This window comes from Zerene cesonia, chromosome 25 (genome assembly GCF_012273895.1).
Source record: "Zerene cesonia ecotype Mississippi chromosome 25, Zerene_cesonia_1.1, whole genome shotgun sequence".
NCBI classification, from domain to species: Eukaryota; Metazoa; Arthropoda; class Insecta; order Lepidoptera; family Pieridae; genus Zerene; species Zerene cesonia.
This window is the reverse complement of record NC_052126.1, coordinates 6,634,003-6,649,606: the sequence shown is the minus strand read 5'-3', so window position 1 is coordinate 6,649,606 and position 15,604 is coordinate 6,634,003. Positions and strand designations below refer to the sequence as shown.

Sequence of the window (15,604 nt, the reverse complement as noted above, 5' to 3'; positions counted from 1 at the left end):
ATTGTACATATATCTTTAATATTTGTGTGTATTTGGAAATTTTGATAAGAATATTTGAAAAGGAAACCTAGGTACACCTAGATTTAAATTCACAATACATATTATATGTAACTATATTGTTTAGGCGCTAGCTTTTTCAAAACATTTTAAATTGACTACTAATTAACTTCTTTTAACAATTTGCTGTATTTATTATTTTATATATCACAAGACGGGATGTTTTGATAAAGCTAGTTTATATGATTCAAAAATAAAGTATTTTCCATACAAAAACCTTATAAATTTCTTAGCTTCTCTGAAAATTAATAACCGATAATTATTTTCTATAAAATGCAATGCAATTCACGACAAAACAAAAAAAAACGGGCGCTTAAAAACGTAATTAAATATATATAATTAAATACGGATAATTTTAAACTCGAACTACAATAGTTTATTGAATAAAGACTAGACAAATCACGCTTACAATAAAATAGACTAAATACCATTCATTGAGCGGTAAAGAATTATCATTTCCTAAATAATGAATTATGTATATCATATAAATGCACATTTAAGTCTGTTATAACGATAGGGTTGCCAACAATAATATAAAAACGCAGCTTAATATATATACAGAAGGCGTGTACACTGTCACTTCGTCACTTCAAAAACTGTTTTCATGTCAAAACATGAAAATGTATGAGCATTCCGATCCCTGCGCCTTTGTGTTTCTTACTATTTAAAAATAAGCAATATGAACTAGCAAGTCATTGAATTTTTCAATATTTAAGCACTTATATATAAGAACTTTTTAATGAAATTGACAACCCTATGTGTTCTTTTTTATGTCATAGCAGGCAAGTGAGCTGGTGGTTCGCCCCGATTTCGACTCCCACATTAGAAATTCTTATTCGACAGAACTAATATTATATTTGGTTTGGTGGTTGTGGTTTAGTGATTAATTTGAGGATTATATTTATGTTTGAATTATATGGCTGTTTCCTTTCGGTCCATGGTGAGTCGCACCTCGTGGTAGGCGGGCGGCACCTCGTCACACGCTTCCAAGTCGAAGTCTAGATCACTTTCTGCAAAAACATTATAATTATATAAGAAATGTTTACGATGTCAGTGCTTTGTAGAAGACTTAGTGTGTTCCTGAACTTAGTGTCAGGAATTAAAAAAATGCATTACCGTACCTACGCATACAGTTCAATACTACAGTTACAAATCTATTGATTTATCTATGATTGATCCTTGAATCTATGTCATGAAAATGTTAAAAGAACAATATTTCGATAGCACGTAAGCCATCACCTTCCTTTATTATATATATTGTATTATTAGTTAAGATACAGACTTTTGTTATATTCTCTACGCAAATGCAAATAAAGGATTATTAATATATACTTTGTTATGTGCTGAAAAAAAAATTGTCATACAACATTGATTACATATTTATACATATATTGCTATAAAAAACATCTGACCAGAAAGCGCGCCAGACTGCGGTCTAATAACAGGAGCGAGCACGTCGCCCGCGCTGGCGTGGCGCGCGCGCACGAAGCCAGCGCCCCACGCGCTCGGCGCCGGCGCGCCCGCCCGTGCCCACCCCTCTTCCTCCAGGTACGACGCGTCCGACTCGTAGCCTATCGCTTCTGTCATTGTAAAATGTGTTATTGATAATGAACATATGCAATATAAATAAATAAAATTATTTAGTAACAACATTTATAACATATTCTAGTAATCTCTCTAACTCCCAATCTGAAAACCTGTATGATGGTTGTTTTTTGTACAATATCTATTTAGATATACTCTAATTACAGAGGGGAGATAAAAAAATATTTTGGTCATTTTTATACGGTACTATCACGGACTGCTAGTACCACTGAATATTCGGCCGAACATAGTATCTTATTTTAGCACAGTATCTACATATTCTTCAGAAGAAAGATAACTCTGTTGGAAAATAATTTCATCCATACAAAGCTACACTGTTCGAGCGACATTAACTGTTTATTTTATTTTTGTTTTTGGTTGTTATTTTAAAGACAGTGTCAGACAAAATGCTCAATATGTCGTATTAAAAACAGAAACGAAAATACTCACCTACAGAAGGCGGCGGCACAGGCATACCATGTGAATCATACAGACTGGACCGTGACTCTACACTGTGGTGCATTGCTCCCGATCTGTCTACTTCGATAACAGCTTCTTCAAACCGTGACACCTTGAATTCTTCCACCGGCACTAACGTTTGCTTCATTCTTTCCTTACTCCTAATAGATTCGTTTAGAGATTGCTTCGTTTCCTTCGGTTTAAATACTTGGGGTTTATCATTACCATCGTCAGCCACTACAGTTGGCACATTATCTCCGATGTAAAATGATGATTCGGCTTCCGTGGCGTCATAATCTTTAATATCATCAGATGCTTCTGCGTTCTTCTTTCTTGACGATTTAATATTAGTGTAATGTTTCTTGCAAGACCTTGACACAATTTTTTCGTCGCTAAGCTGTTCATGTTCATCAGTGTCAGGACTTGTGGTTTTTGTGAATGACACGCTATCACCATCTGGTTTGAGAGGTATGTACAGTTCCTTGGTGGATCGTTCCCAGTCTCTCCTGTGCAGGACTTCGTCGATGACGCTGGGTGCGGAGTGGTAGCGCGCATCGTTTTCAGCTGCTTCCAGCTGTGATTTGCGACGACTGCGAATGTCTTCGTGACTTTTATGCGCTGATAGTGATTGTTTTGTGCTTCCTGATATAAAACAAACACAGTTATTGTAAGGTCGTTGTGTGCGACGGATTATAATAGTTTGTACAAAGTCAGAATTACCAGAAGTGCTAGGCAGGTGCAGAGAGACAGCACTGCTCCCAAATCTTCGGCCAAATAGCTCGTTCGAGCGGCGGTGCGAACCTGATTCTGTAAATGTTATGGTATTCGTTATTTGTGCGTAGAGCACGAGACTTATTCACTGTTTCACAAATTGACTTACCACTCGTTATCACAGGTTTTTGAGGATGCTTGCCGGAGCTCGTGTCTAAAAATATAAAAATTTGCTAAAATTGTACATTTATAATATGCATATTTACAGCTTCATTCGTTACAAATATTTTCTCAACCCGCCTATACTCTCATTCATCTCCACAAGAGATCACTTCTAAGTAATAAGGCCGCCCAAAAAATTTACGTATTAAAGCCCATATTAATTTTGAGTTTTCTACTTTCTAAAAATTTCTTGAAGAGTAAATAAATAAATATATAAGTATAAACGCAGTTGATTTGAAATGTCTGTCGAATAATATGTAGTAATGCAGTATACCCGAGGCGTCATCCGGCCAGCAGCAGAGCCAGCAGAGCAGCAGCAGCGGCGCGCACACCTCCGCCGCCAGCACCGCGCCCGCGCCGCCCAGCGCGCTCGCGCCCGCCATGCTGGAAATGCATGTTGAATCTTATAGGAATATTAAACAGAAACTCATTTTTGTATATTTACAACTGATATATTCAAAATGTACCCTGCTAGTTACAGATTTTAATATTGTTTAGGTGCAGAAAATTATTTCTGGGAGAGAGACTATTTTTTCAGTTTTTAACTGGGTTAAGTCAAGACGTAGACAGGTTATTTTCATCATCAGCCCATACATGTACCCACAGCTGAACACGGGCCTCCTATAGGGTTTAAGCTATTATTATTGCAGCAGCAGTAGTGGTGATGTTATCCGCACGTGCAAATAATTTTAATCTTTTCGAAAGATCACATATTTCATACAGGAAATATGATAATGACCTGGATACGATAACATTCCAAGAATTGTCAAACATGGGCTTCCATGACTCTCATATACCACACGTATGAAAGCCGATCGTGTTCAATAAGGGGTAGCCACATTCATATTAATATAATACTAGCTGTGGACCCGCGGTCGAAACCGCGTAAGTCCGTATCCCGTAGGAATATCGGTATAAAAAGTGCCTATGTGTTATTTCAGTTGTCCAGCTATCTACGAAGCAAAATAGTATTATTATTCACCAATAGATGTCAGGAAAAAAACACGAATAAAACACGAACATGACATTTTCTAAAAAAGATTCCTAGCTAGATCGATTTATCGCCCCCGAAACCCCCAATATACTAAATTTCATGAAAATCGTTGGAGCCGATTCCGAGATTCCAATTATATATATAGATATATATATACAAGAATTGCTCGTTTAAAGGTATAAGATTAATATTAATTGCATTACATTTTTATAATATCCAACAAAAACAAGAATCGACACTAATTACGTATTATTAGGAATATAATTAGATAGTTGATACAAAATTGAATTTACGTTAATAATTCTTGCTTAAACATAAATTCTTATGAAAACAAAGCATATTACGCAAAAAATAACAGAATAGACGGCTGAAAAATAATAAAAGAACAAAAAAGTGTATCGCGTTGCTTGCGACCTTGTCACGAGATCTTCATTTGATTTAGAGGCTCCAACAATGGAATAGCATAAATGTTAAACCAACTTTATATGCAGTGTCGTTTTTGTTATTTATAATATTTGTTATGAAAAGATGTAAAAATTATGCGACTTTGTTGCTGATATTTGATAAGTATAGTTTTAAATTATAAGGTGGATTTTAAATGCGAATTTTGCATCATATTTTTTAAACTTTTTCGCTGCTTGAAATACAGTGGTCAGAAGAAAGAGTTAAATAATGAAAGATCACATTTTAAATATTCGTATCCGTTGTCCAGCTTACCGTACTTATATTAATATAACAAATAATTTATTTAATGTTCTAAAGGCTCAATAATTATAAACTTAAGCAATTCTTATAAAGAATTATTCTCCACTGTGATGGAAACATATATCAAATTACAAACTCCACCGATATTAAACTATCTTTGAATGCAAATTTTCTTCAGTTTTTTTTAACAAGCTTAAATTAATAAATGCTTACCTATTGAATAAAGGTGTAGTTCAATTATAACATTGTCCGATAGTATCACTGCTAGCTAGTATCACTACTACGTGTGTGTGTGTGTGTGTGTGTTTGGTCGAGTCCGAGCGCCGCACACTCACTGAGGCGCCGCTTCTCATTTGAGCGGTTTTGGCTCGGGCCAGTGGTACACTGGGCACTATCTGATTTTCTTAGTTATTGTATTTCTTATTAACACGCTTTTATTAGCTTCACCTGTATGTTTGTATGTAACTGAATTCTTTTTTAAACATTTTTTTTAAACAAACAAATTTATTTCAAACTTTGTACATTTATCAGGGATCGGTGCTAATGTAAAAACGGTGGTAAATGTTAAAACGATTCAAAAGAGCTGCAGTAAGAAGTCTAATTGAATAAATTAATGGTTGAGTTTGAGTTTTTATCCTGATTGGCATCGTTGTATCTAGTTATCATTGAAGCTTGTTTTGTACTTTTTAAGGTATAGCACAGATAACATACTACTATACTAGCTATAGTATTTACACGTACACACACACGCGATAGTTATGTGGAAATTACAATTTCTTAGAAAACATCCATTTGTATATATGGTATAAGGTCTATTGAATGGTGCAGTGTGAATCTAACTCATGATTATAGGATATTGTGTGTGTGTTACAGAGTATACCCGTGACATTCACAATAAGGATCAAATGTTATAAAATGGTTGGGAAACCGTTTATATTATGAGATATGTATATAAAGTTACACTCCGAAAAAAAGGCTGTCCATTGTATCTATTAATGTTAAGCAAAGGCGATAATGTGGGCAACTAAATATAATCTATATATATTTTCTTCATCAATACAATCTTTGATTATACAGACACGTGAATCTCTCACGTTCTCATAACCAAAGTCCTCCGAAATATTCAGACCAATTTTTAAGTCATTTTTTAAGCACGTTAGACAAGTTTGAGAAGAGGCCGTACTATTCATATGTTAGTTTGTTATTATTAAAATATGAAAATGTAAAAAATAGAAGTGATCCCATTGTACCATCCGTGGTTTCGGCGCCGGAGTGTCGCGCTGCCATCGATTGGGACAGCCTCCCTCCGAGCGACCTCTGTCCTCTGAGGAACCGCTAGCACAACCTTGGCTTACTCCAAATACTTCTGTTCGACGTCCAATTTGGGCATAAACTAGGAAGTTGACTAAATAGTTTGATGGGTTGAGAAAAAGAACTGGGGATCAAATAGTCTAACGGTAGTTCAAGCATTATGTATCTGTTGGGAATAGTTAAACATTGTTGAAATTATATTGTTAAACAAACAAAATATACTTTTTGTAATGATTTTTATTTAATAAACATACTTAATTGAAAAGGTTTGCCACGTGCTTTTGGGTTTGTGAAACAGAAATACGCATGTCGCAAAACTTCATCTCCTATTTACTTTTATTTACTCGTATAAGGTATTTTATAAATAGTCCGATAATGGACAGTAAAGCCATATCACACATGTGCAATATTTTACAATCTGTTATAATTGAAAAATAATTCAACTAATTAATAGCTACATAAAAATATTTTTCCATCGATTATTCATTTCACTACCTTGCGTAACCGGGCTACGCTTAAAATGTGTGTATAATGGTATAATATATAATATACATGTTTTATTGCATAAAGAAGTATCATAACTTATGATATCCTTTCAGTATAAGAGGTTTTTGAAGTGAAACTTTTTTTTTTCTTTAGAATCGTTGTGATTTCAAACCTGATGCAACGGAAAAACGACAGGTAAGAGACACAAATACAAAAATGTGTAGAATGAAGCCGGCAAAGAATGAGACAGAAATATACATACTATTTTATATATGCATCTCATTCTTTTGTCGATTTACTGAAGTTTCACTTCTATCGTGTGGGAATCGCACACACACCTTTTTTTATCTATAATAGGGTAGCGCTTGACCACGATCTCGCCTGATGGTAAGCTGAGATGTGGTCTAAGATGGAGCGCTTAGTTCTCTAAGATCCCTTCAAGTTTTTTTAGAGATTTCATCTATTTCTGTAGTACGGTTTTATTTCACGTTCAGTGAGAGTACATTTGAAACGAACAATTAATTTTTAAATATCTTATGTTTAGTTTCATCTCTCGATATTATGAAAACTTCTAAACTTCATTTTTAACAACTAAACTTTGCATTTTTATTACCAAAAATTTTGCCGCTACCAAAATCAAACACACTAACAAAAACTAACCCGCTCTGGGCCGACCCCAAGAATCAACATAAAAAAGATTATTGTTTCATTGTTCCTCGGTTAATAATAAAATGAGTTAAATCCATGTGAGGTAGGGGCGAGTACGTAATGCAATGCAATTCCTCCTTCGTATTGAAATGCAAAGTTGTCAATATGATTGCGGCTTTACCGAAATAAACAAATGATTTTGCTTCAACTGAAACCGATTTGTTGTTTATTCTCCAAATAATGTGTCGACGATATGATATTATTAAAAAGGTTACTCGTGTATATAAGGTACATAACTGCCAAGTATCATCAAAATCCGTTCAGTGGTTTTCGCATGACAGGTTATAATTAATCAGAATTTTCTGCAGTAGAAATCATTATTAAGTGCCATAGTTCTGTTTTAATCCCGAGTGAGTCCAGGCGGTGCCGCGGCGAGAGTCTAGTATTTCAGCAAAGGACTGAGTACGCAAGCGCCAGCCCCTCCCCCCCTGCCCCCTCTCCCACGCGACACGCCTGCGTGCTGCAGTTGTTACAATGTCTCGGATACAGTATTTACACGTTATTTGCGTATTATTCAATAGAATATTTGTTTAAATTTTCATTAGTTTATTTGTTTAGTTACTATTAGTAAAGGTGAGTCCACTTTTGCATATTTACAGATTTGTTGATATGGGGTATGTTGCTTTGGAATAGAAGATAGATAAACAGTTTATGTATACACGATATACCTCTATATTTAATGAAATATAGATATAATTTAATTAATATTGTTTTTGTCCTCATTACAATGTTGTTATTTATATTAACATATTTCCTTACCTATAAACCCTTCAGTTATTATTACTAAGAAATAAAATCGAAGAACACAAGGTTTATGTTAAAAGTAATTATAAAAGACATTATATTAACCTAAGTATTGCAATTCGAGTGTATTCGAATTATTTCTAAAATTGTGCATCCATCCAAACATGTTTATTGACATATAAATGATGTATGAAGTTATATTACAAGTAGTCCTTATACTTGATGAAATAAAACATTTTCTTATAAATCCTGGCATCAGCCATTTTTCCAGAGGTTTCAGGAACACTAATCTTGTTAGTAACTCCGCAGCATTATCCTTGTTATTGTAATGATTCTTTAGGTATACATCGATATTTCATTCGTAAGTCTATTTATCAACCGACTTCAAAATAAGAGGAGAAGTTGGAGGCAAATGGAGGTTTTCAATTCGACTGTATTTTCTGTTTGTTCCTTGTGTTTGTTACTGTAACTTTCGACTGGGTGAACTGATTTTCACGATTCCTTTTTTATTTGAAAACGGATCCTTCCGTGTGGTCCCATTTAATTTAAATTTATTTGGTATAGTTCTGATAATTTGAATGCGGTTTAGTTTTTTTAAATATTAATATAACCATTGAAATTTTGTTTATAAATAAATGACGACTGGAATTATAGACCTATTATATTATGATAGACATTTAATTTCAGCAAAAACATTACGGACAGTGTTAGCATCTAAAATATTGCAATGACTTTTTTGTCTTAAAAACCGTTTTTGTATCGTCAGTGTATCACACAAATAATCAGACCATACGTAGACTCTGTATATTTTATAACAGCTACAAATCTAGCCTTGTCTAGCTCAGACTGATAATCTAGACTAGATAACTCGTCGGACATGGCGGGTTGCTATGCAGTAGTGACACAACTAGCAAGTATACTGACATAATAAGTCAGTCAGAAGGAACGTGGTAAATATTGCTTACGAATACAGCATTTATGCTGAATTGCAAAATATGTCTTGTTCGATAAGAATTAGGTTTCATTTTTCCTAACGATGCAAATTAGGTACTTACTACCTAAAACATAATGGAGGGTTTTAATTGTGACTGCATTATTGACTAATTTTATGGACTTGCGAAATCGTAATCTCCACGTTTATTTAGCGAGTTATAACAACTGTTTTATTGAAGGTAACAATAACGTTTATGTGAAATTATTGTGACCAGTAAATCTTAGAATAGATCTAGGAAATATCACACAGTAAACTGAGCAATATTTATGTATATACAAATTCGATCAACTTATAATGCTCTCTTCGTTTCCCCTCTGAACGTAAACTAGTATACTGTATGTACACTATTTATACTCGTACGATGATAATAAATTTTTATAGTTCTTACGCATTTTAAGTGCCTAATAAAGATTATTGATACGAACCTAATTCTGATTTAACACAATTTATTCGTATTGTACGAGTAATATCACATTACCACAGGTACACATAACGATACTAGTTTTACATACAGAAATTTTCATTCTATAAGCATTTTTGTATCCATTGCTGGGAAACAAGTCTCCAAGGAGGAGCACGATGAGACATTCAATGCCAATTGTGGGTTGGCAGGGGTAACGTGTCTTCGAACTTTTGAATTACAATGCTTCCCTTCACCGTTTGAGTATTGGTGATGTGGTATATAATTTGCAGTCATAGAAATAAATCAATTCAAAATCAAATTTAATTCATTGCGGAACACATATATTACAAATGGATCTTCAATATATAATTATAAATACAGTGTTCGTCAGTTATGCTGACATGCAATAAATATAAAATTACGTTCATAATTAATTTTACTCAAATGAACTTAATACATTAAGCCCATTAACACCACATAAACATAATCAATATAATCAAATATGTCGAGAAAAACAATTTAGCACTCCGACCCCCCACTTAAAGATTGATAGGACATCCACCATCACTGCTCAATGAGCTAGTACAGAAAACCTAACCATCTATAAAACTAAAGTACAACTCTTCAGGTAAACGCATTGTAAACACTATCAGGTATAACGGTATTGTGATATACTGTGTGTTACGGGCTATGGACTGTCTGTGTATGTGTGCTTGTATGTACTGTCTAAAATCTGGTTGAATGAATGTTTATTATTACTACTATTAATAAAAAATATATGGTAATGTATCTATATATATTGTAAAAATTACACAATTTTTATTAATTTAATTAACTTTTTGAGCATAAAAATATTTATTAGCATAACGCATCTCTCATCTCAACTTCTCTATGTAAATTATAATCTAAAACTGTTCCAAGTTTCTGACTCCCCCATCTTAGTTATTTTCTTAACAAGGAGTACCTACAAAGTTGACTTATACTTCCAGATGCAAGCCTCCCCGAAGCCGATGAAGGGCCTGGACCCGTACCGCATGCGGCAGCGGCCGCTCACCGTGGAGGAGATCGCGGAGATAGCGGCGCATCTGCACATAGCCCACCTGACGGAGCTGCAGCGCCTGCGCGACTTCCAGCGCCGCTTCCAGTGGCCGCAGGACAGCGCCTCGTACGTGCCCAAACCGAGGAAACAGGTCGTTAGGTTCGATGATTGAACTGTATTTTATCACCGTGTGGCACGTCCAGCTAACGTATCATGTACGAGTATGTATATGTTACGAGTATTTATGGATAAACCTGGATTAACACTACAATTACACTTCCAGCTGTCGAATTATATAAGGACTAGCTGTTACCCGCAGTTCTGCCCGCATTTTGTGCGTGTCATGAAATTCCCAATGCCAAGTTAGTGAGATGTTTCGCCCCGGTAGAAAGTAGCCTATAACACATGTGTAATCACTATAACACAGCAGTTCACAATGTTCGTAGGGTTGATACTATACTAATATAATAGGATAATCTTGAAATTAAGGAAACATAATAATGACTTCCTTTAACTGGCCAGTGAGTAATGTTATTTTGCTTGGAAATCTTAGTCGCATTACGGATTACAGTTATATAGTCGGATGTATCATGTACATAAAGCATTTAATCGGATTAGCGGATTGTCTAACGTATAACTATTAGATGCCACAAGTATATATTGCACGTCATAATGTTGCGCACTTAGCGTATGGTTATGTATGTGCATTTCAGTTACTCTAATGTCTATTTTGCGATTCGTAATAAATATAGTTAAAATAACTAATAAACACGCTTGAACGATCGATCAAATACATTCTCGCGATTGCTCTTATACAAATACCTATACTTAACGCAATTATTAAATCCTGCCGATCGTAATCAGGATAATAGGATAAAGTCACGACATAATTGTATTGTCACCGAACCTGATATAGAGATGTACTGTAATCGAGACAAAAAAATTTAAGCGTGCAAAAAACCAGTTAATTCATTTTCATTTTGACATCGTGGACCAACAACACGTCATTTGAGAATCCTCATACTCGCATATTCAATGCTCATATGAATTCTGTTGTAACATAAACGTATTGTTTCAGACTGAGCAGTCGGCTGGACCACTTGCCGCAGCCACTGGTGACGTGGCGCCCCGTTGTCGTCCCTAGAAACTTACAGGAACTGTTTGATACAGTGGTAATTACATGAATGAATATTATCCAGCATTAAATAACTTTTAAATAAATAACAATACCAGAATCCTTGCAACCATATCTACAACATTCAATGCCTAATGCGTAGGCGTAATGCATTGTCCAATAAGAATGAGATGCCTATACCACTCTCTAGCCTCCTACATACACACTAAACTTTGTGTGCAGCCGAAGAGTGGGAGCGCGGGGGCGGCGGGCGGTGCGGGGGGCGCGGGGGGTGCGGGCAGCGCGGCGGCGGCGGCGGAGAGCGCGGGCGCGTGGCGCGCGGCGCGCGGCTGGGCGGCGGGCGCGCTGCTGCTGCTCGCAGCGCTCTTTCTCGTGCGCGCCACCGACCGCTTCTTCACCAAGAACTACCTCAGATGTACGTCCTGCGTATTGCGTACTGCGTGCTGTGTGCTACCCCACCGTCGCACACTTATAAGCGGGTGATGATACATTAGAACGTGGGCTCGACTCGCGATGTTGATCCATTTGCGTACCAAATAGTCTACCCTCATCGTATCTGGCGGGTTTGTGCATTGCGAACTTAGAATTTCGAATGCACATAGAGCCAACGTGCAAATCCTCTTTTAAATTTTTAAAGTCACCAGACTTAAATTTTTCATTGACGGTATAAACCTTAGGGTCGGGGATTCGTAGTCCCCCCTAAGAATTATCGATAGAGAGACTGAGATATACGTGCAAGACGCACACTGCACGTGCGCACTATTAGTATCTGTGAGTTAATTACTGTATAGTTAGGTGACTAAAACCAATTACTTATTTTTTTACTTACTTTATCGTTGTCGTTCTATTCAACCTTCGTTGAAAGAGTAATTATTTCGTTGATAACGTGTGGTGTGCTTAAAGTTCTCCCTAGTAGAGAAAATGTTGATAGGCTTATGATAAAAAATAGTCATCACGTAATATCATATTCATACACCAAGTAATATATAAATGAGAAAAAATTAATTAAGTTTTTTTTTATTTTTTTCAGGGCGTAGAAGTCGTTCAGAGGAATGGCCAACACCGAATGTCTTAGCTACAAGTCGTAAGTCCTACTCGTTCATAAAAACAAATATAATTTTACATTGATATATTGTTAATCTGCTACTGCTCTTTATTCTTGCAAATAATAAAAATAGAATATGATAGATAATTAACAAAATGGAACTTAAAGAAGAAAAGAAAAGTCTTTTCAATATGAAAACCAAACCATATCATAAAACACAATTAAATCACTAAAACTCAACATAATTTACTGTTGTACTAAGCCTTTAGGTAGTAAGAAAGAAATATTTATTATGTAAAGCAGTTTTAAGTATTTAAAAAGTTCGACGCTTTTCTATAACGTCCTCCAATACAAGGCCCGTTTTTACAGGAGGATATGTAACAAAAACAAATCATGTTTATATTTAATTTTCTAACGACAAACCATCCTTTTCTTACGTTTGTTGCAATAGATCAGACTCCTATTAAAACTGATAAAATACTCTTTATAAAATTAAACGAAACACCAAAATTTCAGATCGCTCAACATTCGTCGACATGGAGTTACCCCCAAACGAGCTAGAGCCAATCCCTTCTGAGTCCAGCGGATCGAGCCAAGAGCTGTATACCAACGACCTACCGCCGCCATACTCGGAGTGCTCCACTAGCGCCAACAAACACAAGTACGAAGAGCCCCCGCCACCCTATTCAGCATGCTACGTGGAATTCAGTAATCCAAAAGATGGCATCCCCGCGGTACACTTCTTAAACAGCCAGCGAGAGAACATTTTTCAAGATCTAGATGCTGGCACTTCAAGGAATGACGCAAATACAAGTAGCGATGCAAGCGTCAGAAGTGACGTAAGCGAAAATGACACAACTGTCAGAAATGAAACTTTAAATGATACTGGACAGGCGAGTTCCAGTAACGAACGTGAAAACGGTGAAGTCAATGTAGGTGGGAATAGTAGTTCTGAAAATATTAGGGCTGGCTCTTCAAAAGTAACGGAGGTGTGCTGATTTAAAGTCGAGCAATTGTGATGTGTATGATGTGAAGATACAATTCACTTTTGTATACCATTGAAATGTAGGACCATGTAATATAAATCGATAAACAAGTCTTTGTTTGAATGGTATTCAATTGTAAAGATTACATTAATAAATATACTGTGTGACAGAGATCGACATATAGAAAACGAATGTTGCATCTTTGTCTACCATTATAAATTGGCGAAAAGACAATTCTAGAGAAGAAATTCTAGAGAAGGAATAGCAGAATATTTCTGACTCGACATTAAATATTCAATTCAATCTCCAATATGTATAAGCGGATTGATTGATCAAGTAAAATGATTCGAATCGAAATAGAATTCTAGAAAGTTCGATGAAGGAAAGCAAGAAACTCACGAGAACACAACTGCCGAAAATTATGACTATTCTGCCATGATATTCATTCAAAATAAGAAAATTTGCGATACAAAAGTTCTTAGTTTGTTAACGTGTTGATAAGTTTTTCTATGTATTTAACTGAATGTAAGCAAATCTCTTGAAAATACATATAAATCACATCTGTCTACTTTTGAACTCAAATTCGACGCTAATGTTATATTATATCGAAAATGTGATAATCGAGTGATAATGAAATAATTGGTTAGAGCGGTTACAATATGGTTAATTATAATTCATACTTATAGGTAGTATTTTTGCTATACGAGTAGTGAAATCGGATATTGAGCGAGTGTGTTTATTGTTACGAGTAATTAAATTACAGTCTACGAATAAAGCAGATAGTTTTTATTAAAAAAAACACTGAATATTATTCGTTGCTTTATTATACCTAAAAATCATTATATGATCTTGACTGCAGTCATTGTAAGTAATTACATATAATGAGTCTTACTTGTAAATGCTTTTGATTTTTAAACCCCTGACACGAAAAGGGTTATAAGTTAGACGTCGATGTCTGTGTGTCTGTGGCATTGTAGCTCTCAAGCGGATGGAACAATTTCGATGCGATTTTCTTCATTTAAAACGTAGTTTCCTTGTGATAGTTCTTAGCTTATTTTGGTAAATAGCGGTCCACTCCATTATGTGCTCCACACGTGCCAGTATAATCGTTAAATGATTAATGATAGGTTGGGGATTTTTTATTTAAATGACTAGTTTTTTCATAAAAACCTTACCCATGCCACACTCGCAATAGATATTTGATTTACATTAATGTAGTTTTAGATATTTACTAGCGACTATGTAGTCTAGACATAATGCACAAATTTTTTATGTTACTTTAAAATTTATTTCGTATTTAAGTTGGGAGATGCTGTTACGTATTTATCAACGAGTCGTGATTATTGTATAAGTATACATGTAATGTTGATTATTTTTAAGACTCGTCTCTTCTCATATAAATTTACAAAATTCTCGTGTCACAATGTTAGTTACCATACTTCTCCGTAACGGCTGGATCGATTCTCATGAAATTTTGAGCATATCGGGTAGGTCTGAGAATCGGCCAACATCTATTTTTCATACCCTAAAGGATAAGAGTACGGAACACTGTTCTTCTGGTCTATTGTTAAACTTAAATAATTTTTTAATAACATCCACCACTCGTTGATAAATATTATTACGTTTAAATTGTATTTGGTCGATCAAATTACATTTAAAATGCACTTATTTACTTAACGTAAGTTATTGAGCTTGATAAACTAAGTTAATGACAAATCGTCAAGTTATCTTGAATTAATTATTATTTGTGATTAAGAATCATATTTTCTAGACTTATCTCGTATCTTATACTCCAAAACCAAAGATAAATCTAATAAATTTATTTCAAAATATTATGTCGGCTTTCATTTAAATATGCAAATACGACTTTTAGGACGAAAGAAGGCAATTTATTTGCAGAATTATAAACAGGGAAATACGAGTGGTATTTTTATTGGAAATTCACGACGCTAGTCTTTTCTGAACACTGGACCCACATTTTTTTAAATAATTAATCTCCAATAGTTTTTCAATGCAATTAT

General features: G+C 35.1%; 2 protein-coding genes across 3 annotated transcripts; one reads left to right on the top strand and one right to left on the bottom strand.

The window, feature by feature from the left end:
• Window positions 1–377: 377 nt before the first annotated feature.
• On the bottom strand, window positions 378–5,075 carry LOC119836753. Its single transcript, XM_038362205.1, has 7 exons — window positions 4,946–5,075; window positions 3,308–3,417; window positions 2,981–3,025; window positions 2,821–2,907; window positions 2,092–2,742; window positions 1,470–1,637; window positions 378–1,067 (listed from the first exon to the last, which is right to left on the bottom strand). Exons 2-7 carry the CDS (start codon window positions 3,414–3,416, stop codon window positions 970–972), a joined length of 1,158 nt encoding a protein of 385 aa, XP_038218133.1. The 5' UTR covers window position 3,417; window positions 4,946–5,075; the 3' UTR covers window positions 378–969.
• Window positions 5,076–7,682: 2,607 nt separating this feature from the next.
• On the top strand, window positions 7,683–15,416 carry LOC119836791. Of its 2 annotated transcripts, none has more exons than XM_038362261.1 (6): window positions 7,683–7,810; window positions 10,368–10,543; window positions 11,496–11,589; window positions 11,775–11,967; window positions 12,583–12,636; window positions 13,114–15,416. In XM_038362261.1, the coding sequence occupies exons 2-6, from the start codon at window positions 10,368–10,370 to the stop codon at window positions 13,593–13,595; spliced, it is 999 nt and encodes a 332-aa protein (XP_038218189.1). In that variant the 5' UTR covers window positions 7,683–7,810; the 3' UTR covers window positions 13,596–15,416. The 2 variants fall into 2 exon arrangements, with proteins under 2 accessions (XP_038218189.1, XP_038218188.1); XM_038362260.1 differs by having other exon boundaries at window positions 10,368–10,576.
• Window positions 15,417–15,604: the final 188 nt, after the last annotated feature.